This window comes from Streptopelia decaocto (assembly GCF_964273445.1).
Source record: "Streptopelia decaocto genome assembly, chromosome: 4".
NCBI lineage: Eukaryota > Metazoa > Chordata > Aves > Columbiformes > Columbidae > Streptopelia > Streptopelia decaocto.
Window position 1 is genome coordinate 50,511,537 of NC_138658.1, and position 26,136 is coordinate 50,537,672.

A 26,136-nucleotide genomic window follows, 5' to 3' on the forward strand; every position below is an offset into this window, starting at 1 on the left:
CCGCCCACCACGCCTCACCCCGCCCGCCGCTGCGCCGCCTGGCGGAGCGCTACGGTGCGAGGGACGTCTCCGGGTCACCGCCACTCAACACACCGGCCTTGGCCCACCTGCCCTTGCTGACAGAAATGGTGGCTCCTTCAGGCTTCTGGCTGCTGAGGGCCAATTGTCCCTTTCATCCTTGTGCCCTGGCCGGCGAGGGAGAAGACTGATGTTCTGGCCGAGCATGGAGGGTGGCTGGGGAGCCGGCTGAGCCCCAGCAGGGCCACACAGCGCTGGTGGCTGTGCGGTCACAGAGAATCATAGAATATCCTGAGTTGGAAGGGACCCGCAAGGATCATTGAGTCCAGAGGTGGTCACGGTGGCAAAGCCAATGCCGAGATGGCTCCACAGCTATGGAGGATGGCGTGTCGGGAGGTGGTGGTGAAGAGACGTTCAGTTAAACCAGGCGTGTTGGAGTTGATTCTTCACAGCCCTGTGACCAGGAAGGGTGAGTAGATCTTGCCTCTTCACTGCTGTGTCGGCAAAGGAGTGTTTGTCCACTGGATAGTCACACCAAGTAGCAAAAGAGATGCGAAGGGTTGTCATCCTGCAGACTGACAGGGAACAGAGGAGCTGACCCACTTGCTGGTCACATAAATACATGGTTGATTAACTGTTATTACCTGTCTTTTTAGAGGGTTGGGAGGGGGGTGTTCAGATTGTTGCTGTGCTCATCATAATGCTTTATAGCAGACTGAAGACTTGTGATAAGCAATCCTGTGTGCAAAAAGCTCCAAAAGCAACATTTGGTTTGCTGAGATTCCTGCGTTGAGACTTAAGCTGCTTCATTTGTTAATTTTAGAATTGAGGTATATGAACCCAGCCATGATCACAACTGCCAAGTTCTTGCACAATAGCAAAGTTCTTGCACATAAGCAAAATCTGAATTTTAGAATTTTGGTTTTGGCATGAAAGGTGAATTTGTAACTAAGAACTAAAAAACCCTTTTGCACTTGGAATGTGTCATCTTCTTAAGTTTTGTCGATCCTTATACACCCCCCTATGAAACTGCCAGCTATATTTTCTCATTTGCGTTAAACCTGCTACCCCATCCTAAATAAACCTTATGATCTGCATTTTCTTTCCTTTCCACCTATGAAACTCCACATTCATAGGAGTAAACCCCCGACACCTGATAAATATGACCTATTAGTAGCAATACATTCCTAACACAATATATTTGAGAGGCAGAGTACTAAGGACAAGTTTGTCCCAGTAGTTTCACAATCCAGTAATTAATTAACCCTGCAGCATAATGGTGTTTGGCTACCTATAGAAACTCTGTTGAATTTTGATTGGTATTTGAGAACACATATGTTTTTCAAATGTCCATGGAATAATTGAAGTATTTTGATGGAAAAGTCGACCTCTCTCAGGGAGGAAGAATGAGACTCACAGGTTTAATGACTTTCTTTCTCTTTTCTCCAAGTTACGTGTAACTAAAGGCATCTTTTGTTTTCTTCATTTAAGAAAAGACATCCCAGATTAATCACCAAGTTCACTTATGGTTTAGGATTACGCAAGTGATGACACCATTTCATCTTGCTGTGGCGTGACGCAAATGGAACTTGTAAGATGCGATCCTTGGCCAGAGTAAACTCGGAACATGGCTGCTTTTGTAGCTGCATAGCAGGAGTGTGAGGCTCACAGGATGTATTCAGCCATAAATATTTTAAACGATTTTGCAACAATTTTGTAATTACAGTATCTTGCTTCATGGTTGAGAGGTGGAGTTCCAGTAAAACTAGACACGACTGGAATAATGAACCTGACTTTCTTCTGTGGCTTCCATTAAATTCATAATGCAATTCCTGACAGATTTAGCCATTGCATTCTGGGTATTCTCTCTGAGATTCTTACTAACCACCAAGCTTGGCTTCAGACATAACAAGGTTACATTCTACTTGTCTCCATAGATGTGGCACACAGATAAGCATCTGGGCACAAGAGGAGGGAGTTTTCAGGTGTAATGTGTTTTGAAATGAAAACAAACATGCCTTAAATACAAAAGTCGAGGTTTACAAGATGCACTCTTACACGTATGTGTAGGGATGCCTTTCACTATATTTGTTTAATTCTTTGAGTGCCACATGTGTATCTGATAAAAAATAAAGCAGTGGTATTTGATCTATACAAGAATACAATGTTGGCGAAGCAGCAAAACCAAGATAGCATACTACAGTATGAGTTTCCACTCACAGAAAAAGGAGCATCTTCATTTTAGAATAGTGTTTAATATACCCATAATCTAAGGCAGACATAAAAAATTATATTAATTTAACAGAAAATAAATAGCAGTCCCACAATTATATTTGCATTGACAGGGGTAAATCTCTCCAAAGCTAGTGATTGTAAAAAAACAATGTTTTATTTGGGGTCAGGCTATAATACCAGCATGTTTTGAAACCCAAAATAAACACATGGAATTTAAAAGAACTGTCAGACACCTGGGAGAAGTTGTCTTTGCTTATTGCCCAGTAGAGATGTCCCTGAATGGGCATAGCTAAGAAGCAGAAGAAAGTGCCAGAGAAGTAGAGAATAAAAGCACAAAAATACAAGGACAAATTAGCATTAGGAAAGCAACTCTGAAAGCTGGAGTGGTTTAGTTTAGTTAGGCACCTGCCACAGTCACAGTGAAAACAGAGAGACTTGAAGGTCATTAAATGTCTATTCTGTTTGCACAACAGTGTAAAGCTTCTTAATCATTACCTTTATACCCGTTATGCAAAACTCTATATGCATATTCATACTCAACATTAATGTGGTGGTTCTTTTCTCAAGGTTACAGTATGTTGGCTGAAAATACTGTTCATTTTTTACACCTGGGCTGGCGTGTAACCTCATCTCTTGTAAATTAGCCCTAAAACATAGGACAAGTAAATATTGAGACTGGCTGAAGACCTTTTTCAGTAAAATGTTCTGTGGGACATAGTACAAAAACATTGCCCCAGAGTAATTCCAGTAATGTCCTCCATATAATAGCTCTGGATTCATTTCAATATGTATTAGAAATGGCAGGTACACTCAAGTCTGATTACAGGATCTAAGCACCTGTCACCCCACTGAAATCAGCTAGTGTTGCAGGTCTTTTCTGTAGAAATTATGCATATAGCTGTGCAGCCTAAGAGAAAACTCTGCACACATTTAACTGGCTTCTTCCTGCTGAGAAGTGGAAATCCTGAGCCCTGCACATCTGCTAATTGTCAGGCACTCATTTCTTCTAAGCAATAGGCCAGACCAAGTGTAAAATAGAAATAAGTACATCCAAGAATCAGCCAGGACATAGAAAACAATTACATGATTTCTTGTACATAGTGAGGACAGCTTAATGTTTTACTCAGAAGTATGTTGACTGTTTCCTGCTGTGACTTTGCATGCCTTTTCACTCACCCTTAACTCCTACTCCCATTAGCATGAGAACAGTGCCCTACGGTGCAATTATTGTGTGGTTTTCCATGCTCTAAGTGTTTTTATTGCTGATACGTTTTTGTAACCACACTGTTCTTCCATTATTCCATGTCTTTGTTTCTTGGGGAATTTTTAAGCCATTAACAGTCTTTGTGATTTTATAATGGACAAACAAACCATATGTATCATACTTGGTAACAGTTCCTCCTTCTCTTGTGCTGTATGCATACATGGCATGCTTCTGTTAAATACACACACTGGGAAGGCTTTGTCTTTGGTGAATGTGGTGAACCTCAGGATCCTGGCAACCCTGCAGCATTTTCTAAAAGTTCTTGTGACAAGCAGACAGAGCCTGTAAACATTCCCTGAGTTTCTGAGGTCTCAACTCCTTCACCTCTTTCTACTCTGACAGTAGAAAAATCCTTAGCCGAGGATACAATTGCTTATTGGTTATTTTATTCTTGGTATCTTTTGGTTGTTTGTTTTTTTTTTTTTCTTTGATGTGTAAGTTTGATTTTATTCTGGGAGGGTTAAAGATCTTTCTTTTGGTTTGTGTTTATTTTTCTGAAGCACTAACATTTATTGGTTTCTGTCCGCCAACTTATCGCCATTTTCATAGGTCTGAAGTACTTTCATGTAAATCTTAAGAACAAAGAGTGTTTGAGGAACATATTCAATGGTGATAACCAACTTTACCTTTAAAGTTAACATTAAAAAGAAGTCTTAACCTCTTTTTAATGGACACTTTTGCCCAGGAAGGTGCAAAAATCCAAGCAACCACTATACCCAGGCATGCATATGCCCCATGAAGAAATTGTCATTCCAGTGTTCTTTCATTTTATGACCAGTTTAAGATGAAACAATTAAGAAATAATGGCTTATTAGGGACTCGCCTTATATGGCATTTTCTTGTATATTGTAGCTTTCAAAATAGTGTATAGCCAGTGTCTATTGAATCTTTTTTTTAGATATTATTTCAAGGATAGATCTTGGATTACAGGAGATATAGATACACTTTTGATATTTGTTTTAGGACATGATTTCTGCCAAACCTCCATGTGAAGAGCACATTTTGCAGCAGCAAAGCCAAATGGTCTGGTTTGGCTGGCAAGAGTGAGCGAATACTCTGGGGAAAGGGGCTTCAAGCAGCGAAGATTTAAGGAATGTAAAAGCCTTTTCGGACTTAAGAAAATGAACTATGACTTATATAATGTTTATTATGAAATTGAGATGCCAAGGTCATGCAAGAGAAGGAAGTATAATGCTGATCTCACAAGCTGTTCATTTCAAGATAAGCACTAAAGTGTCGTATTACCATTTAGGATACTCTACTGAAAACTATGTTTCACTAAAAAAAAAAAAAAAAAGAGTAAAGATTAAACACAAAAGTAAACGTCAGGTTTACACGCTTTGTTTTATGAAGTTTATCGTTAAAGAAAGGCATTGCATTTCTCATTTCAGGGAAAGTGGCACAAGTATTTTTTTCAGTATTCCTGGAGGAACAATCGCCCACCCCCCAAACTGACCTTTTCAGAATAACTTTTTCTTGCAAGATTATTTTTGATTGATCAAAGTATTTTTCTTATTTGTTTACTTTTTATTTACTTCTTGGTAATATTGATATCAAAATGTATTGATTTGTGTACATAGGCATCATAGTATTAAAATCAAAGTAGGTAAGCTGTGCTTTTTCATTTCAAAATGATCAAAATTGAATCTGTCACTTCTTTTTTAAAGAACATTATTTCATTACACTTCATTTACATTTCCGTGCGTGTCAAGAGGATGGGACCAGACTCTTTTCAGTGGTGCCCAATGATAGATGAGAGTCAATGGGCACAGACTGAAGCACAGGAGGTTCCATCTCAATATGAGGAGAAACTTCTTCACTTTGAGGGTACCAGAGCACTGGAACAGGCTGCTCGGAGAGGCTGTGGAGTCTCCTCTGGAGACATTTAAAACCCACCTGGACACATTCCTGTGCAATCTGCTCTGGGTGAACCTGCTATAGCAGGTGGGTTGGAATAGATGATCTCCAGAGGTCCCTTAAAATCCCACCCGTTCTGTGATTCTACAAAATATTTTTCTTTCAGTTAGTAGAACACCCAACCAGCACCGAATGTCGTACACTGTTAGGTGACTGTTAACTTGAAAACCAATATTATTAATGTTTTGGGGGCAATAAGAGAACCCAGAAGGAGCCTGCTTAGCACGTTCGCTGTTTGTTTTTCTCCCGGAGCAGCCCACCAGGAGCTGTGAACTGCTCAATTCGTGACAGACACGCGTGGGACCGGGAAGCCAGGGGGTGAGGGGAGCTCGGCGGGGCGCTGCCCGGTGCTGCCGCGCCCTCCCCCGGCCAGCGCGGCCTTTCGCCTTCGCTGCCGGGCCGCTCCGGGCTGGCTGACCCCCGGCCCTGCCGCCAGCCGCCAGGAGGTGGCGGTGGAGCCCCGCGGTGCGGGCAGCGGCCCCGCCCTCAAGGGCTGGGGCGGTGGAACACAACAGGTTCCCGCCTGGGCAGCGCTGTGGTGCGGCCGGGCTCCTGCTCCTCACGGCCTGCCGGGGCTGGGCAGTGCGGACCCCGCTGCGGAGGGGCCGGGCCGTCCCTTTCCTCCGGGGCCCGGCAGGGTGAGCGCTGCCCGGGGACTTGGCCCGCCGCCAGTCACCTTCCGCGCCGCGCCCGGGGAGCGTCAGTCTCTCCTTTCCGTGCCGGAGGGTCTGAGCTCCGCGGGGCCGGATATTTTTGTCGATAAGAAGGCCGGGGCTGGCGCAGCTCTCGGCGGCCGGTCCGGGACACAGGGGCAGGCGGCGGTTCATGGGGGAGTCTCCCCTCACCGCCCACATCTGGCCCGCTCCCCTTCTCCGCAGGACGGCACAGAGGGGAAGGTCGGTCTCAGACATTTTTACAAGAGCGGTCCCTGCGCTCGTCGTGACTGCAGCCACTCTCCCCTCCTACAAAACGCGGAGCTCCCGGCGTTTTGCAGGGCCCCAGCCACATCGTTAGTCTTTAGAGCAAGCAGCAAGCGCAAAGTAACACCCTGTTGTCCCTGGCAGGTGGTGTCCACCCAGCTGTTGGTGAGGAGCTTTCATCCAACACCTGGTGCAGTTGCTCTGCTGACACTCCTGGATTTAAAACAAAGCAACAGCTCAGAAGGTAGGTGTGAAACATTATAGTGAAACATCTTAGCGAGCCTTCCCCTCTTCCTCACAGTGGACATTCAGTCCTCGAAGGACCTCTGCAAAGTCCTAAGGAGTTGTTTTAGGGTTCATATGGATCATGGTACTACAGTGGCACCTGCCCTGGGCAAATGCACAGTATCTCCACCGTAGATCACAGTCAACTGTATATACCAGCTAACACATGCTGATTTGGCTCCCACCTTCTTCCGCAAGTAATCTTCGAAATTATAAGCTCACCATTCCTATTTGGAAGGAGACTTCTTATTGGAAATAACATACGAAGTTGGTAGTTTTCACATACTAAAAAGTTATCTATCTTCTTGCCTGCTGGTTCCTTATCAACCCCTTAGACGAATCAAAACCATGAGATCTTTCAGGAGTATTGTATAAGCCTTTTCTTCTGTAAATAAGTAAATGATCCAGAATAGTTCTTGTAGAATAGGAAGAAGATTTCTGAATATTTGATCCTGCAAACCACATTGATTGTAGGTATAGGCATTTCAGTTAAAGAGAATAACATAATTGAGGAATTCTTCCCAAGGCAGCTAAGAGAATATACAGTTAACTGTTACACTAACAGTTACATAGGTTGAGAAAATAGCAATCAGTGTTAAAGTAAAAAAATATGTTCCTTCAATAGGTCAGTGCAAATACAGTTATTTTTGGGGATGATGGTTGTCATTCCAAGACACAATGCCCCGAAGTATGTGAACCCTTTCATGTCCTCAGGAGGCAGCATGTGTGCTAAGTACTAATATTAATAATTAGATTAAATAATACTTTGATGACCTCACCTGTGTCTCTCTGCTTCATTCCTGCCAGTGTAGCTTTCAGCTTTCCTTCCAACTGGGAGGGGTACCACAAAGCTGCTTAAAGGGCTGCATGTTTTGGGGATTCTTTGTTGAAGCAGAAGTGTAGTTGAATAATTTATTATTCTGGAGAAATGTATGCTGAAGACAATACAGGAGGTTAATGGCAAGCTGCAAATTTTTATAACCTAATTTATACTCTTTAAATTTTTTTCTATTGATTTATTTTTGCCAGGGACTCAATTTTTTTATCCTCATGAAAAAGATGAGCACCTAAAATCTGTTGCAGCAGTTAGGAAACATATCAGTCAGTAGGACTTTCCAGTGATGCTTTTTTTTTTGCAACCGTCTGGACAGGTAGGCTTCATGAGCAGATAAGAACAAGAAAACAGATTGTGTCTTTGATTGACATAAACATCTTTAAAGTTTTATGCATTTTTTTCTCATATTTTATCTCATTTTCTGCATTAAGTGACAAAAGACTGATGGAAAATTAAATTGCTGTTAGTCAGGGTGAGTCAGGCAGTGAGGAGCTGTGGGCTTTCCCAACATTATGTGGATTTTCAAAGATACAGTGCCCATTGTCATTTTTGAGAGTGACTGAGAATAAAGTGCAGATTGGTGTGAATGCAATGCCTGGGTCTTTTTACCAAGGGTAGAGGAGGTTGTGTTCCATCATTTAAAAAGCATTGGTGTCTGAATATCTAGTGTGGATGAAGCAGACTTTGCTTGAACTTTATAGCTGTGTAACTGACACGCAAATAAGTGCAGGAAGTGGTTTATATAGTAATATTATTAGTGCAGAAAAGCATTCAGGTTATTAACTTGTTGCACATGTTTCCTGTTTAACTCTGTCCTTCGCAGTCACGTTAGTATTGCTCAGTGCCACCATTCTCAGAAGGTACCTTTTTAAAAGCTGCAGTGCCCTGTATGTTGATAAATAAAGTGCCAGACCATGCAGCAAGGTGCTAAGTAAAACCCGTAGTTTAGATATTTGAATTACTCCAGAAAGAAATGGGATTCCTTCTTGCTTTTCCCTAGCAATGTGATTCTTAGGCATGGAGACTGCAACTCTAAAACTCTTTGTAATTTATTTGTTCTCATAGCGGATTGGTTCAGTTTTTGCTTGTTTTGGTTTTGTTTTTTTAAGCATGTTTGTAACTGGATTGTATTTATTGGAAACACAGACATGGTTTGTGGTAGGCTTGCATTGTGGGTCCTGTGGAGTCAAAGCTTCAAATGACAGGAATGAGGACAGTAGTACAATGATTCTGGACAGCATGCTCAAGAAGCCAAGTTTTTGATCTGCAGTACAGTAAAAATTATAGAGGTTTTGGATTACTTGTTCATATTTGTTCTAATTTCTTTATGATGGAGAGTGTTTTGCTTGGTCATGATCCAGCATCTAATTATACTTACTTACTTCCCTGTTTGAAAAATAAACAACTCTGTATTGCTAATAAGTGAAACACTGTGCTATTAACTGTGTATCATTAGCTGACTGGATGCTATCACTGAACTTACAGTATCAATATGATACTTCGGCTTTTTACCTTTGTCCCTAGGTGAAAGAGAGGTAGCTGGGCATGAAACACAATTTCTGCTGACCAATATCAGCAGCAGAATACAAGGAAAGAGACAATGTCTTCCAAAACAACCCAACAGGAAAGTCAGACATCTCCATTAAAGCAAACTGGATGGGTAAGCTGTTTTTCCTCCCTCTTTTTTTGATGCTACTGCTAGTGAATAACTGTGATTTTACATTGGTCATGCTTACTGAAGACAGAAACAGGTATCTGTTAACTTAATCATATAAATGAAGAGAAGAAAGTGCTATGTGTTATTCTGCCTAATTCACTACACTCAGAGGCTAGGAGCTTTCGAGTTTTAAGATAGTGGGCTCTGAATTATGCTATGCTGGTTAAACTAGTAGAGCCCTAGTGTCTGGGTACTAGTCCAGTATAACCTGTCCCCATCAAGCTGTGCGTGTGTGTGTGTGTGTATTCAGAAGGGGAGAGAGGAACAATACTGCACAAGAACCTGCCTTCCAGCTCTACAGCTGCTGAGCCTTCTCCTCTGCTACCCACAGGGGTGCAGATTTACCATTTTATGATATAAGCATGTAATTAACCGCAAGGAATTTAAATGTGGTATGACCTTGTTGCCTCCAGTCACTGCCAGAGAGCAGCTTAAGTGGGCTGATCTGCAAGGAAAGGTGACCCAGGAGCCATGAGTGACAGCAAAGCAGGCAGGGGTTGTGGCATCAGGGACAAGGAGAACAGTCCCGCAGTACCGCAAGAAGAGGAGCAGAGCAGATGCAGTGACATTAACCAGGCTAAGCCAACAGTCAGTACAGCGATTGCCGGGCGAGTCCATAGGAATAAGGACCAGTCTGATGGTCCGCCAGGACATCAAGTTAGCAAGGGTCGGTAGGGATCATTGTGGAAAGAGGCCAGGTGCAGGCATACCTGCCACACAGCTAAGGTGAGGGCCTCAGCTTAAATGCAGCTCCTGAGCCCAGGGACAAAGGCACTGGGCAAAGCTTCTTGCTCCCAGCTTTGCTGTTTTCACAGCAATCTGTTAATAATTCAGTATTACACAACTGTGCCATGCTAGAGCTGACTTTGAGTCCAGGCAGCTAAACCTCTGGCAGGGTGTGTATGAGGGCAGAACAGTTGCAAAGCCTGTCGGTGCACTTAGGGCCCTGACAGTCATTTCCTTATCTTTCACTCAGCTTGTTTGGATTTTATTGTATTTGCTCTGACCTTGCTGTGAAACCGGTTTGGAGCGGTTCTCTAGGGCCTGGAATGGAGTCAGTTCTCTCCGGTTTACCCAAGCAGCACCGCCATTCACTTTAGTGGGAGCCAGTGCTTGAAGAAGGATGGAGATATTAATTAGCTAAAATGTGAAATGTGTGGCTGCAGCCAATAAATGTATTTCATTATTACAGTTACAAAATCATGGATCAGTCAGGCATAAAATGAGATAGAATCCTGTAATAGACTAATGTGCTGCTTTTTTTTTTTTTCCCCAAGACACTACTTGCTCTATGAATTCTGGTTTTGCTTTCAAGAATAAGTATGGTTTTAGATGTTATGTTTTTACAGAAAAATGGGAACATTTCAATTAATTTTAACTTAGTAATGATTCCTTCTTTCCCCTGGGTTTTATTGCTGAACACAATGTCGCATGGTGTGGGGTACCCCTTGGGTAACTTGGAGTCAGCTGTCCCAGTTGTGTCCCCTCCCAACTTCTTGTGCCCCCTCCCCGGCTCCGTGCTGGCCGGGCAGCCTGAGAAACAGAGAAGGCCTTGACATGGTGCAAGCACAATTGACCAGTAACTAAAACATCCCTGTGTCATCAACACTGGTTTGGTCACAAATCCGAAACACAGCACCATGCCAGCTACTATGAAGAAAATAAACTCTTTCCCAGCCAAAACCAGCACACCTGTGTATTTCATATGTCCAATAATGAGACCACAAGTGCTAACACTGATAACAGTTGTCTCTTAAAGGAAGAAAAATAATCTGTTTATAATTGTGTCAATACCCTGGACACAGAATGCAAGAGAGACTACTGTCTTTTTTTTTTTCCTCACAATCAAAATAGAAAAAAAAAAAAAAGAGCTACCATTAGCCTAAAAGAAGCCTGTCTGCAAGCTAATTATTATGAAGGTGAAGCCAGTTCAGTTAATGTCATGAATATATTTAAACTGCTTAGAGAGAAAGTTAGGCTACTTGGGGGAATCCAACAGAGTTTATGGTGACCCTCTTCTGGATACTTGCAAGATCTGCCCTTAATGAGTTTAACCTGACCTCTGTAAGGAGCAGAACTTCATTTTTAGAAACTACCACTCTGCCTTTATTTCCTGACATTTATTTTCCAGAAAGCTGATGTAGCTCACGAGAATGAAATGGCTGACAGAAATAAAGCAATATACTTTTGGGGTAAGCAGCAGCTGAGCTGTTTTAGGAAAGTACAGACTAACAAGATGAGTGGTTTTAACTTAAGACCTTTGTAGTTCTTTCTCTATTGGGGCATCAAGTATTTCATCACACTGCTATGAACAGAAGAAGGAATTTTGCTTGTTTGGTTGTGTTTTTTTGCATTGTATTTTATTTGGTTTTAAATAATTTATTTTCTTTAATTGATTTGTTTTCTTTTTGTGAGATTAACTTCAATAAGCTAACCCAGGTTTATCCTTTCAGCCAATGTTCTATTGTCCAGTCTCACAAACTAATGATGCTGGAGAAGTTGCAAGGATCCGTAAAGAATGCAAAAAGGAAAGTTTCTGGTACAGAGGTAAGTGATCCAAACTTGTTCGTATCACACTGAGAATGATTTTTTGATGTGATTGTGCAAAACTGGCTGCAAAATGCCATGTTGTTTATTGTAATACATTGGGTTTTGTTGAAATATTATTGTGGGTTAACTCTGTCACCTTATTTTAAGTTGAGCAATATGTTATTATAGGGTTAATTGAATTGCAGGTAAAGGCAGAATTAAGCGTTTTGTTAATATGAACTTAATTTAACAATCTAGTTTTCTAGTTCTAGTTCTTGTTCTAGTCTTGAAGTCCATTATTAAAACAACCTTAGTATTGTTTTAGTTTATGACGTACTTATTCTTGCCTTTCAATGAAAGGCAGGCATGGCTATATGTCTTGGGTTTGCGAAATTCTTTAGCTATTAGGATGTCTAAAAGATGATTTACTCAGTGTTTTAGTGCCTTTCAAGTCCACCACATCAATCTCTTCCAAAATCAGACATTTTCTGAAAGGAGAAGGTTGAGAAGGGTTTCAGCATTTAATTGGAGCTGCTGTCGTTATTAGTGTGGCAGGATAAGAGGAGATATTCAGATTATGGAAGCTATTGTTTAATAAATGTATATAATTCATTAGCTCCAGATGCTACAGCACGTCTGATGTCTGTTGCTGTGTGAGCACATCCTCACTTTGAAGAGATAATAATCTGAATGAGCAGATGGAATAGGTGATTAAGACAACATGCAAAGTTAATGTTTAGAAGATGAGTAATGCGTTCAACATTATAAACATATAAAACATCTAACATAAAAAAGAGTAATGTGTTTAACAAATAGGTAAAAAATTCTGGCTAATACCAGGTACTACTTTTTATTTTTACAGCTCTTCCTCTGTCTCTCGGGAGCATGCTTGTCACCCAGGGGCTAGTCTCAAAAGGTAAAAATAAAAAAATACAGGATGGTCCCAAATTATGAAGTTGAGACTCTGGAATTACTACTGAAATGCAAGTTTCCCTAAAGCCTGGTGTTTTTCAAGATCAATATTTCTCTCACTCATCACTATCATTGTTATAATGATTTGATCCTTATGTATCCATTGCCACAGTCATTCTTTTAAAATAACATGAACTGAAAAGAGAATTAATGGATTTAAAGAGTGGTGGCTGACTGGATTCTGTCACCACGGTCACATGTCTTTGAGTAGAGTCTTCACTGGGGCTGCTTGTAAGGCAGAGCATCATACAACCTGAGCAGGGGCATCAGCATCAGGTACTGTAGCTCTCTTGGTTTATTTGAAAAAATGCTGGCAATGTTTTCACAGTGACCATGTCTCAATATGAATGCAGCTTTGGTGCAAAGAGACAAGGAACGCTGCCAAGTGAGGAGACAGAGAGGTTTTCATAGAGATGTCTTGCAATCTGCAGGCTAACACAAAAGAGAATTGTATTCTGTTTATGTGGTGGATGAGCCTCGTTCTCCACATTGCACCTTGCAATGTGGAGTTTCCCTTCTGGAGGTCTTTAATAATGAGGCTGAGGTTGTGTTTTGGATAAAGAGCGAAAGGCATCCACCCTGAAGACCGCTAAGATGGGAGTGTCCCACAGGAGCAAATCAGACAGTCCTTCAGCCTGCAGCAGCAGCCAGTTACAGCAAGGGCAGGTAGGAGAAGAGAGAAATCAAAGGACCTGAAGCAAGAAGCAGAAAAGAATCCTGGGGCTCTAAGAGGTGGGTGGTGGGAGACAGCAAATGGAGGAGGTGGAAATGGCTCAGCCTTTTCTCACTGTGTATGGTTGCGAGCCCCTTGTTTTGTTCAAGCAGCTATTACCAGATTTCCTCATCATCAATTTTTTTTTTTTTTTTTTCTACTAAGATGATAGTAGAAAACCTAAAAGCTGTGCTATACCTCAAGAGGTTGGTGTGGGTTCCCTTTTGCATCCTTGACGTAGGAGCTTGTAGGCAGATGAGGAGGGAAGGAGCACATGAGAGTGTGTGAGGGACAGCAAAGGATTTCACATTTGGAAAAGGGTGAGCAGTGGTAGGAAGGGCACTGGGGGGGTTCTCAGTAGCTCACATCGCACCCTCTGGCACTGGGTACTCTTCTCGGTTTCTCTCCATTGCACTTGGACATTTCTTATCATCTGTGAAATAAAAAATGCCCATATTAAATAATAATTCCTGTGAGTCAACTATTGGAAGAAGGGGGGGCTGTTTAGAAACAAAAATAATTTTCTTCCTCCCTCCCCATTGTAAAATTGCATAGATGCCAGTGCGCGAAGGCCCTTGCCCTTAGCATAGACGGTCTGCTGCTCTGTCTGAACTCTCTGCTCACTGCACAGTACATGGGCTCTGGAAGAAGCTGGAACTTCTGCCCCTCATTCACACTGCATGCATGTAGCGGTGCAAACAGTGTTCCCTTCACCATGCTCATCTTGCAGTGCGGAGCCTTCTTCTGCAGCATAGCGCTCCTCTGCCAGAGACGCGTGCTCGCAGGGTACTGGTTCCACCTGCTGGTGTTAACTCTGGGAAGGCAGATTTCGGCTAAAGATAACGTTTTGTTTTTCTTGTTCAGCACATTGTATTCTCCTGTTAAAGGCCAAAATGTTTGATCTCTCATCTCCAGAGGAGAAGGCTAGATACCAGTGGTACAGTTTAACAGGAGTTTTCATCAGTAGCCACAGAAAAATACTGAAGAATAGTTTGGGCCTGCAGTCCCGTGGGTGTCACCAGTGGCAGCTGTGCTGCTTTCATGTGGATTTACACTCAGAACCCCTGAGCTGAATCCTGCAAAGTCCAGGCTTTTCTCCTCCTATGACGTAGGACTGCACAAAACCAGATTCACTAAGAACTAGTGGAATAGCAAGTGCCTTGAGTTAATGAACTTTTACGTTTTTTGTACAGTCTTCACCTTCAGAAATGCAAAAGCTTGTAGAAAAAATACTGTCTTGGTTTTGAGTGCTGGTGAGTTCCTTAGGCTTTCTTAATATTCCCTTTTATTTTAGGCATTTTCTCAGCAAGCCCAAGATTTGGTGCATTACCTAAGATGGCAAGTAAGTTGTACCCTATTCTAAAAGGAAAATAAGGGTTATTTACAGGCAATCTGCAGACTTTAGATGCATGTCTTTGAATCTCTTTCTTTCTGTTTTTGGAATTTATGAGGTGTACTGCAGTGCTTTAGGAAATCAGAATTCTGCTGTGTTTAAAGATAAATGTATGAAATAAGGTTCTTTTAACATAAACATTTTCAGTAGCAGCTTATGTTTATTTAATATATTCTCTGGAACTGGTAAAAAATCCAGTCTCACCTTTGTTTTATAAATAATGTCAACCTCATTGATCAGCCATGCTTAGCAAATCACATAGTTTATGGTATCAAGGGCCCATCACAGTATATATAAAATACTATCTTCCTTTTCGTATGTTCATTTGATTTATCTTAACTGTCTAGTTCGTGACCATGTTGATAAAGAAACCAAATAAAAGCACAGAAACTGTACAGAAATATGGCTCTTGAATTGCAAGAATTTAAGTTGATTCCTTCTTCAGAAGAAATTCAAGAGAAAATGGAGAATGTTGAAATAATATTTTTTTTCTGACCCTATAATGAGTGAAAGCCTCAGTATGATACTGTGGCGGGCTGATGGTCAAGCTTCCCCAAACCCCTGAGAAGATAAGTGTTGGAAGTGCAATCATCAGAAATACCATGGTGCACATACAAGGGCAAGAGAAATTGGTGCTGGCATTGTGATTTAATTTTGCTGTGGGCTTTCTCCATAATCTCCTCCTCCAAATCTGAAATCTTATAATTCCAGGTGAATGCAGTATCTTTTTCCTGCAGTTGCTATGTCTCACCAATATGTGGCTGGTTTTCAGTAGTTCTTGAAATCATCCCTGTAATCCTGTGTAACTTCATATGTGTTTGTGACATGTTTTGAGAAGACATGCTACATACAATTTGTCATACGATTAAAATGGAGCCAATTGCAGACTCTTGATTTAGGCTCTTGTATTGACAATGTTTTGTTATCTGTCTTTATAGTTGCTGGTGTCTTAGGTTTTGCCATTGGAAAGATGTCATACGTAGGAGAATGCAAAAAAAAGTTCCAGAAAATTGGTATTGTACCATGTCGTCCACAACAAAAAAGGTTTGTGCTTATTTAAAACATTAATCCTAGATCAAAATTGTCTTTACAATAGTAAAAATAACACACGGCAGAACTATGAACTTAAGTTTTGTGATCAGGTCATGAGTTACTATTCATATTCTTAGGCTATATATGACAGTATTAGAAACTACTAAATATTCCTCAGAAAATGCTAATTAAACGCAATGTAATATCTGTCATTAGGAAATCCATTCTTTAAATGAAATTATCATACTTTTAAGTGTGATGGAACAATAGTTACTAGTTCTCTTTTCATCTAGTATTATGTTTCTAAGTGTCTCACAATCTTCTATGTTATCGCTCAGCCCTTTCAGTCCTCCATTGTACCATACATCCAGCCAAATGTACTGCAGATTTTTTTTTACACTATCCCCATATTTTAACAACTGTTTCAATCTGAACCCACATTCCAGCCTCCTCCTCTGTGGCTTTGCCCAACCTCGTACTGTTATGCCAAGCCATAGAGAGCACAACTGCAAGGGGATTTTTTTCCACCTTGCAACTCTAACCATACGATAGATCTCAGTCGTTGCCTCCTGTCACCTCCATGTTTTAGTCATTGTTTTCTAAACTTCATATAAAATACTTTTTCCTGTCAAATCATACTCTTCACCTTTAATTACCAGTATGGCTTCTCATATGCACCTTTCACATGCAAGATGCATTTCCAAAAATCCTTCCCACAAAATCATTCTCCTCTGTCTTTCCACATCTTTCCTCCAGACCAATGTGAGCTTTTACACCCATGAAAATGCCTGACTGATAATGGGAAGCTTCTTCATTGTTCACATCTCTCTCTGTTTCTATTCTTCCCCCACATAACAAAGCTATTACTTTCCTCACTTGGTGTAACACAAAGTGGCTGTTTGTCACTCTCTTGTGTTATACGCCTTGCTCCTACCTCTGTTTGCTTATTATTAATAGGTACAATGGTAAGAACTGTCTTTTCTGTCTTAGAAAATCCTGTTCTATTTTGGGGATTGCGGGAAATGGTCGTTAAGAATAATAATTAATGGTGTTTTATTGGTTGAGCTATTTAGATTTCATTTTCTGTAGTTTATGTCCCATAAAGCAGTTACAATAATTGGAGAACATAGACAATATATTACTTCTTAAAGAACATTTGCCAGCATGCTATATGGTGGTACTAAAAGAAACCCAGCAAAATTCTTGACCATTTTTTTCTGCTTTCAATATTGTAGGCATTGTCATCATACTTGCAAAGAATGTGAAGCAAAACGGAGATCAAATGAGAAAGAAGGTTCAGTTCCTGCAGCATCTTAGTCCCAGGTAGGCAACCTTGAAATACAAATTCTCATTTTATTTTCCATGTTGAGTGGATTATTCAAGGATTATTCAATGTTGAGCATTATTCAAGGAAATATTCTTTATCTGTAGTTTGTAGTTCGGTTTGTTTCTTCATTTTTACTTTACATACCTTTAATGCTAGTTTTAAATCCCGCATTTCTTAGAAATTTCTGCTGTAGCTGTAGCAGAGTATTGTTTATTCACCCAGTCGGAATTGATTTGGATTGACTACTTGCGTGAAAACAAATCTAACTCTTTTAAATTTCCAACTTTTTTACTTAATCAAATAATTATAGATAGTGTTGATATTTAAAAATACACCAAAATATCAAGAATCTAAAAGCAGACAAAGTTGGGAGTGTGTTTGTTTGTTTATTGGGGAGGGATGGGTTCATCCAGTGCTGTGGTTTGGCCAGAGCCTTGGTGAGGGCAGCACGGGAGTGGTGCTGGAGCTGGGGCAGGGGTGACGGCCCATGGGATGTTTTCACTCCAGAAAGGGGAAAGTCCCCTTTGCGAAAAAGGAGATTTTACAGGCTGGAAGGCAGAGGGTATTTAAAAGCACTTTCACTCTTTGTCTGTGAAAAACAGGCCAGCAGCTGGGCTTTTTAAAAGCATTTTCACACATTGTGCTTGTGGTAAGCTGTGGCCTACATTTCTCCCAGGCAGGAGAATGTGTGAAAGTGTTTGCAAATAGCTTGGCTGCCTGCAAGAGAGGGGAGCAAAGGGCCTGTTTGAAATCCTGCCCTGTGAGTTTGTTGTGGCTCAGACTGTAGCTTGAAACAAAACCCTGATGCAGAAATTCTTGGATTGAGTCTCTTTGGCATATATTATGTTGGAATTTAGACACGGATATTGATAATGGTCCCTTTCTTGCTCTGAAGTGCATGGCTGCAGACAAGGGGGGATATCCTAGCAGAACCTGTTTGCTTACCCAGAAGAGGGATTTGGATGGATTTTTACTATGCAACAATACATTATGGCAGTAAGGGTTGTCCTGAAAGAAGCCGTTAGAATAAATTCCTGGTTCTGATCAGCTTTGTCACCACTTGAGTATTTTATATCAGGAGCTGCAAGTGCTCAGCCACTAGCAGGAAACACACTTTGGCTTAGGCTCGCCTAAAAGGGTAGCTGCCAAAATGGGCAGCAGTTCTTCGTGAAGCGCTGTGGCCCTCCAGATGATCTCGCTGCTCTGTCTGGGTACCAGACCCCCGAGAAAGCGGGACGGGGGAAATCCAGCCTTTCTGAAGGGTAACTTGCTAGTGCCAGCAGGAAGGAGGGAGGTGAGCCAAGCTTTGATGGCTGTGAGTGAATGACACCCTAAATCCATTAGCAGTTGTGAGCTTAATGATGCCCTTTCATTGCTGTACTGATTAAGTGCTTTTAAAGATTTTCTCTTAAATAAGTGTTTCCTTATGTAGGCCAGTATCCTCACCTGGTTCAAATAAGGACTCCAAAGTGTACTTAATTGGGGATGGTCACTTACTAGCAATTACCTGTGTTGTGGAATCAAATGTTGATGGTGGGATTTACCTCCACTGTTTGTCAGAACTGGGGCTTGCTGAACCTTAAGTACAAACACATTCCCTTTTTCAGCCTTCCTCTGTGAGATGACAATCTTTTTTCTGGTGTATAAGTACCAATTCACTTTTAAATAAATAGCAAATTGTCCCAAATACTAAGGAGTCTCATAGCTGTCTGAAGGGGAGAATGCAGGGTGCCACAGGCCCCTCTGGTGCTTTGCCTCCTGCAGTGTGTCCTGGAATTTCTGCTGTGGAACCTCTTCCCTGTTCCAGCTCGCTTGTTCATCAAAGACCTTGATTGCTGCGCTTTCTACCAGCCACTTAGGTCTTGCTTGTTTTCTGGAAGGGCTAAAAAGCTTAGTCAGAAACATAGTCTAAAAACAAATGGCAGACAAGTGTATTTCTTTCAAATTTTAATTGCTGGAAGGAAAAAGCCTTTATATTCAGACCAGTGTGATATTTTCAATTAGCCAGAAATCAGTTTTGATGGCCAGGTTTTAGAAACATAGGAAAACAAATACTGTAAGCATTGTGTTGTTTTCTGTGTTGTTAAGCAGTGAAAATAATAACCTCATAACCTCTTTTATGTTTTAATAAAAATTATTCATTTAGCATGCTATGCTCTAAAAATGTACAGAGACCCTACTGAGTGCATCTCACCACTATCAATGCCAAGCATACATTGCCAGATCTGGCATTGCCCAGGAGGACCACCCAGATAAAATTATACTCATGTTGATGAGTCCAAAGGTAACGTCTTCTATCCTCAGGGACTTTGCAGAGCTCTCAGAGAAATCACCAAGAAGCTGCACATTTCAAATCGAAAACAAGGTGCCACTCAGCTAAATAACAGGTCCTTTCATTGCATTTACAGATGCGGTGAAGATGATAAAAAATCTTACAGATCAGCTTCTTCATTCAAGGTTTTATTCTGTAAAGAAGAAATAATTACTTTTGCTTGGTGTAAATCTGCTTATTTGAAGTAGTTGCATAATGTTACTTAGTTCTGTTCATAGTAAATACCGATTTCTTGTAATGCACTCCTTTCCTCTTCTCTCTTCTCAGCATGTTTTGGTTTATTTTCCTCCCTTCAGTGCAATTTAGCTCTTAGTGCTGAAAAAATAAATTTATTGTAGTTGGGTGCTGGCAATACTTTGTGTAGCAAGGCAAAAGGCATACACTGGAATGTTTGTCTTCCATGTCAAAAGGAAAGAGTGCAAGGATGTTTAAATGACTTTGCAGAGTTAGGCAGCTATTCCATCTCTGTGCTGCCTCCTTGTTTATGGACTGTTTTAGGAGTACTAAGCTAGAAGTCCATTATGGTATTGTCACACTGCAGTTACTGTGCTAAGCCAACTTTTAATAGGCCGGGTTTACATAAAAGTCCACGTTGTCAGGGTTATCAAAAGCATGTGCCACATTCATAATGGACAAGAGGATCCAGTATTTTGGAATGGCTTATGGGCTGCATGCAATCCAGTAGGTATTGAGAAAAAGCTAGATGGCTTTTATGAACAGCATGACATGCAGACTTCCATGAAATATCTCAGGAAATCTAAAGCAGACACTTGCCCTAAACACAGTGATGGTGTTCACATGGAAAGCAAGCGTGCAGCTACTGAAAAATTGGGGCTTCACTGACAGTCAATGGAGTCTGTTTTTTGCGGGGGCTTTTTGTTTGCTTTTATACTCTGCCTACTGTTAGCCCCCCTCTTTGAACCAGCTTCTTTGGGCATCTTTACCTGGGCACAAAGAGGTTCTGCAGGCAGGACAGGTAAAATGTAGAAGTACAAAGTATCTATTGATTGGTTACTACACACAAAAGACGTTCTGAGTTTAAGAAGCTGTTAGGCTAAATGCACACCACCTCGATAAGGCATTTGGAGAGTCTTTCCTAGCAAGGCTGGAGGAGAAGGGTGAGACTAACTGCCTTGTTTTTTTCCTTTAAGATTTTATACCTTTCCAACCTGGTGTTTGCCCTCTGTTAGGCTCCACATAATACTCCTTGATTTGAGGAATAACAGGTACATTTTGGCAAGATTGTTATTTCATTTTGTTAAAATACAATTTCTCCTGCTTTCCTCAACCATCAGTCTAGTCAAATGCACACCTTGGGCTACAAACCTTTATCATGAGGTAGTAATGATGTTGCTATATTTCTTAAATATAACTTAAACATTTTAAAATAATGTTAAAATTAAGTTAACTGCCTCTCCCAAAAGCACCAGCTGTGGAAGGACAGGGAAGACTCACAACACATTCTGTACCATGTTACCTAATTTAATAAAATTGGAGCCAACTGACTTCCGTTGTGCTGTGACTTACAGGTGTGTTAGAATATTCCTGGTGGCTGGATGTGTGTTCTAGGGGTGGAGTCACACAGGTGCTGGATTTTTTAGAATTGGATGGTTTATAGGACTTAAACTTTTACGCTTCTTAAGATTTCACAAAGAAACAAAAAAGTGCCTTCTAGTTCACAGGAGAATTTCCAGAAGAAATCAGGTGTTGGGTTGTTAGTAGTTGTGCTGCATGATGCAGAAAGGAACATTTAAATGCATACTGATTATTTTACATTATTACTTTATGCAAAAGGGAGACAGGAAGAGCGGGACAAATCCTCATGTACTCTCATGGCCAGACCCTTATGATTTTTTTACTTGGGAAGACAAGCTTCTGATGATTCACAAAGACTCCTCTAAAAACTATAAGTTAGTACAGCCATTTTATAGTAATAATGCACAATTTAATGAGCTAACCTATGTTGACAATTACTATGATGCATTCCATACAAGTCAGTTAAAGAATTTGGTTTTAATTGAAGCAGAAGTTGAATACATTGAATTTAAGACTGACCTATTAAAAAATAGGGAAAGATTCGAGGTAATCAGCTGCTTCCATAATCTTCATTTCACTCTTGAATAAGAGGGGAAAAGGTCTCCAGAAGGAAAAATAGTTCACCTTACAAAGGATCAAGTATTGTTTATATAGTGCCAAAACTTTTCTTAGTAGTTTCTTGTACTAATAATAGGATATACATTCCCTTTTGGCAGGACGGTCTTACAAAAAAGGCTAAAAAAAATCCAGTGACAGTACACAGCTTCCTATTAATCATTTGTATCTGGAAAGCAGAGCTTACTGTAGAGTTTAACTGTGTGCTTAAGAATATCACAGCTTAGTTGAAGTCCATGTACGAAGGGGCAGCTGGATCTGGCACCGCTCTGGTCCCTCCGACAGAAACACTGATTTGGGAGCAGCAGCTTCTTCCTCCTGTTTCTAGCAGTGAAAGAGCTGCTGGTCACTTGTCCCATGCACCCGACTCGTTTTTGGCATTACACACAGGAGCTCCATTTGAGAGAGACAAAATAAAAGGATCCAGCTTCTGACATCAGTATTGCTGTAGTTCCACATCTCGGAAATACTAAACCACTTTTTTACTTAGAAACCTGCCTTTTCAAAAGTGTACTGTTTTCCCAAGTGTGTACTTCATTTGACCAATCACCTCTAAAATAGGTGGATTTGTAAAGTCCTATAGTGCCATATGTATATCTATGACATATTATGAAGAATCATTATAGGTTTCACAGCAGGATCTTTTGCCTTACAAATCTATTAATGTTTTTTCTGGAAGAGTGGGCATGGGAACAAAGGGATCTACTCCATACTGTGCACATGCTTTGGTTTGGGTTTGGGCTTTTTTGCCTTTTTTTTTTTCTGATAGGGCTCCATAGAAAATGAGGTCCTTGAGAAATAAATGACACTCTTCTCAAGGCCAGCTGAAAATCTACAAGGCTTGAGAGGTCTTCTGGGGACATGCTAGGGGAAATCTGGTCAACACATTAACAGATTATCTGACAAAGGAAAACATGACTAAGTTTCTTGAAGACAAAATGATAGAGCAAGGAAAATAGTACTGAGAGTATGAGTAATAAGCTTCATTGTCATGGCAAAAAATACTAACTGCATCACACAGTTGGCTTTAAATTACTGTGACATTCTCAGTACAGAGAGCCGGGAGTCATTTTGCATAGTTTTGTGTAGCTGCGAGACATGCGATCAGCGCCCTCCCCTCGGCGGGCTCAAGAGGCTCCTGCTGCTGCGCTGCGTGACTTGTGTGCGCAAGGCGGCTTCTGAAATCAGCGCAGAGCTGCACCTGGGCCAGCGGGCAGAGCGGGAGAGGAAAGGTGAACGCAGCCCTTCGCAACAGCTTAAGGAGACCCTAAAAATGCACTTGTCTCTTCAGCTCAAGCACGCAGCCATACACACTGGCTGCATGACGCTGCACCAGCAGAAATGATTTCTGCTTAGCGTGGCTTATTCAGAAGACGATTTAGACCTTGTTGATAATCCATCATTGATGTTTAAGCATCAGGTACTGCAACTAAATTAATCATTTCCTCTATCAGCTACACTGTTTAAAAATGCTTGTTATCCTAAAACAGTTAAGATTAGCAATTATATTAAACCTACAGGATTAAGCCAAACAAAAATATTTATTTAGTCATTAGATTTATATAGAACCTTAGCTTAATTAAAAAAACCCTGAATGCACTAGAAATGTGGTTCCACTGTGGATTAGAGAGAGTAGAAAAGAATGTATAGTATTCCATGTAAGGAATGAATTGAAAATTTCTGGATTTAGAAGCAGTTCATGCCAAGATCGCATATCCTGAAGACAGAGTTCTACATCAACACCGAGCAACTGGAAAAGCATCAGAAAGGTTATACGCTATGGATTTTTAATCCTAAATAATTGGAGTTTTGGCAAAGGAAATCTATCAAACTCTTCACTTCTCTTTCATCTTCATGTTTTTTTTCATTTCAAGGATAAATGGAAGTTGTATCCGATTTAATATCCTTTTTATCAGATGATTGTGCAATCTCTTTATCATACATTCCTTTTTGTTTACTGTAGTATCACATTCTGAAAGGAGCTCATAGAAGACTTGCTTTTTAGTTTTGCAAAGCTATGCTTCTGCTAAACAGAGGACATTATGACTGTATGTTGAAACTACTTATTACTGTGTATTGTCCTGTATCTCAAAATCACAGTATCACAGTATCACAGTATGTTTGGGATTGGAAGGGACCTTAAAAGATCATCTAGTCCAATCCCCCTGCTGGAGCAGGAACACCTAGGTGAGGTCGCACAGGAACATGTCCAGGCGGGTTTTGAATGTCTCCAGAGAAGGAGACTCCACAACTTCCCTGGGCAGCCTGTTCCAGTGCTCTGTCACCCTCACTGAGAAGAAGTTTCTTCTCAAATTTAAGTGGAACCTCTTGTGTTCCAGCTTGATCCCATTACCCCTTGTCCTGTTTGCCACCGAGAAGAGCCTGGCTCCATCCTCATGGCACTCACCCTTTATATATTTGTAAACATTAATAAGGTCCCCCCTTAGTCTCCTCTTCTCCAAACTAAAGAGACCCAGCTCCCTCAGCCTTTCTTCATAAGGGAGGTGCTCCACCCCCTTAATCATCTTTGTTGCCCTACGCTGGACCCTCTCCAGCAGTTCCCTGTCCTTCTTGAACTGAGGGGCCCAGAACTGGACACAATATTCCAGGTGTGGTCTCACCAGGGCAGAGTAGAGGGGAAGGAGGACCTCTCTCGATCTACTAACCACCCCTCTTCTAATACACCCCAGGATGCCATTGGCCTTCTCTGGACATTTTCAATTGCTCAATCAAAAAAAAAAAGTAAACGTGTGGTAAGTATTAAAAAAGCGATGTAAGTAGCAGAGTAACTGGTATTCATTAGCATTGAAGAGAACAAACAGCCACAAATGGTTTGAATCATGGCTGTTAATGTTTTGATTCTTTAAGAATTATAATGTTTTTATTTATCTGAGGTAAATACATGCCAGCTCTCCCCAAGGGATTGTCATCTACTCTCCAGCAGCTCTCTCAGTAACTGTCACATCCAAGAATCCATTTACTTGTTGTCACATCTTATAACCTGAACAGTTACACATTTCTGGTTTTGCTATATTGCTTTACTTAGTTAAATAAAAATGCTTGTTATTTTCCTCATTATTTGGGAGAGTAATTCACTTGATGATCTTACAAGCCGGAATTCTATGCCTTGGCCAAGGCTGTTCATGTTGAAGAGCCCCTGGTACTCCTGGGTTCAGGCTTTTAATGCAGCTACTCAAAGATGCCTCCAAACTTTTGCCTGGTGCTGGTGGCTTATGTCCAGTTCTTGCATTAGCAAAGAAAATACTTAAAGTGTAAACTGTAGACATGCTTGTGTCCAAACCTGCACTGGCTCAGCTGAACTTGTGCAAACCCATATGAACAGACCCATGGCCAGAGCCTGAAATAGTAATGAGAGGCAAATTGTCCCATTTATTGCCTTGAGATTAAAATCCAAACATGATTTGTTGATTTCTACATATTTAATAGGTGACCAAACTGAAAAAAGTGAAGGGATATTTATAGTGCTATTGTCTCACTGAAGAGATTGACAGAGATAACTTATCCTGGTTGCAAGTCAGAAAGACTGGCTTGCAAGCAGAGCCTTCCTGTGAAAGGTTTGACGTGTGTGTGACAGCTGAGGAGCTGAGCTGGATGTGCATCCTGCAGCGTGTACAGGCTGAGCGGGTGTCTCACCAAGAGGCTCGCTGAGAGCTGCCAAATGAGAAGTCCAGCGCGGGGAAAACAAACAAGTTTTTCTGCTTCCAGCAAACAGCAGACAAGTCAGGATTTCTTCTTGCATTTCAAGGAGCCAAGAAATTTGTGGGCTTGGTTTGGAATAGTACATATGATTCCCCCAGGCTTCTGCAAATCCGCTCGATTTTCATTAAGCCAGTCAAGCTATTTCTCATTTACACTTTTCTCTTTAATGTAGATGTGTTCCAAACAACTTCAATAGGAACAAATCCCTTGAAAGTCCAGACTGTACTTACCTGGGACTCAAAACATGCCTGTGAATTTGGGGAAAGACAGAAACATTCCAGACTGGGAGTTTTGCTGGAGCTTGAGCAGCTGTCCCAGAGCTGAGGCACATTTTCACAACCCTCTCTGTGTTCACACGTTAGTAACAACAGACTCAAGGACAATGCTACTGGCTCCTTTCAACTGCCCCTGCATCTGCTTATTTTTAGGAGTTTTAAGAAACTATGAAAACAGTTACTTTAAGGCTTTTTTAGGAATGTCCACGGTAAAGCAGTCAGACTAATTTCCTGGTGTTTGATTTAAGCTGTAAGTTAATTTTTAAATGTAGTTAAAATTTATTTTGTGGAATAAAAGAAAATTTACTTAGCTTTACAATAACTATTAAGTCACTTTTTTTTTTTAACTTTCTGCACTTAAATACAGCTATTTTAAATATCTGCAGTTTCATTCAATCATTTTGTTCCAAAACAATTTCTTCTCTTAAGAGACCCAGTGTGGGCAACTCAAAATATCAGTCTAAAAATATAGCTGGCACCATGAAACAGTTTTTAAAAATGG

The 26,136-nt window shown here is 40.9% G+C and overlaps 1 protein-coding gene across 2 annotated transcripts; it reads left to right on the top strand.

Annotated features, from left to right (window-relative positions):
• Positions 1 to 6,566: 6,566 nt before the first annotated feature.
• OCIAD2 (OCIA domain containing 2) lies at positions 6,567 to 26,136 on the top strand. Of its 2 annotated transcripts, none has more exons than XM_082050208.1 (9): positions 6,567 to 6,598; positions 8,999 to 9,134; positions 11,323 to 11,391; positions 11,642 to 11,738; positions 12,583 to 12,636; positions 14,699 to 14,746; positions 15,736 to 15,841; positions 17,065 to 17,152; positions 25,532 to 26,136. In XM_082050208.1, the coding sequence occupies exons 2-8, from the start codon at positions 9,075 to 9,077 to the stop codon at positions 17,144 to 17,146; spliced, it is 516 nt and encodes a 171-aa protein (XP_081906334.1). In that variant the 5' UTR covers positions 6,567 to 6,598; positions 8,999 to 9,074; the 3' UTR covers positions 17,147 to 17,152; positions 25,532 to 26,136. The 2 variants fall into 2 exon arrangements, with proteins under 2 accessions (XP_081906334.1, XP_081906333.1); XM_082050207.1 differs by lacking the exon at positions 25,532 to 26,136 and adding an exon at positions 19,565 to 20,667.

Excerpts from the sequence above, each read along its gene's own strand:
- OCIAD2 (XM_082050208.1), top strand. The coding sequence starts at position 9,075 with ATGTCTTCCAAAACAACCCAACAGGAAAGTCAGACATCTCCATTAAAG. Across the intron at positions 11,392-11,641 it reads TATACTTTTGGGGTAAGCAG|CAGCCAATGTTCTATTGTCC; the intron begins CAGCTGAGCTGT and ends GGTTTATCCTTT. Across the intron at positions 12,637-14,698 it reads CCAGGGGCTAGTCTCAAAAG|GCATTTTCTCAGCAAGCCCA; the intron begins GTAAAAATAAAA and ends CTTTTATTTTAG.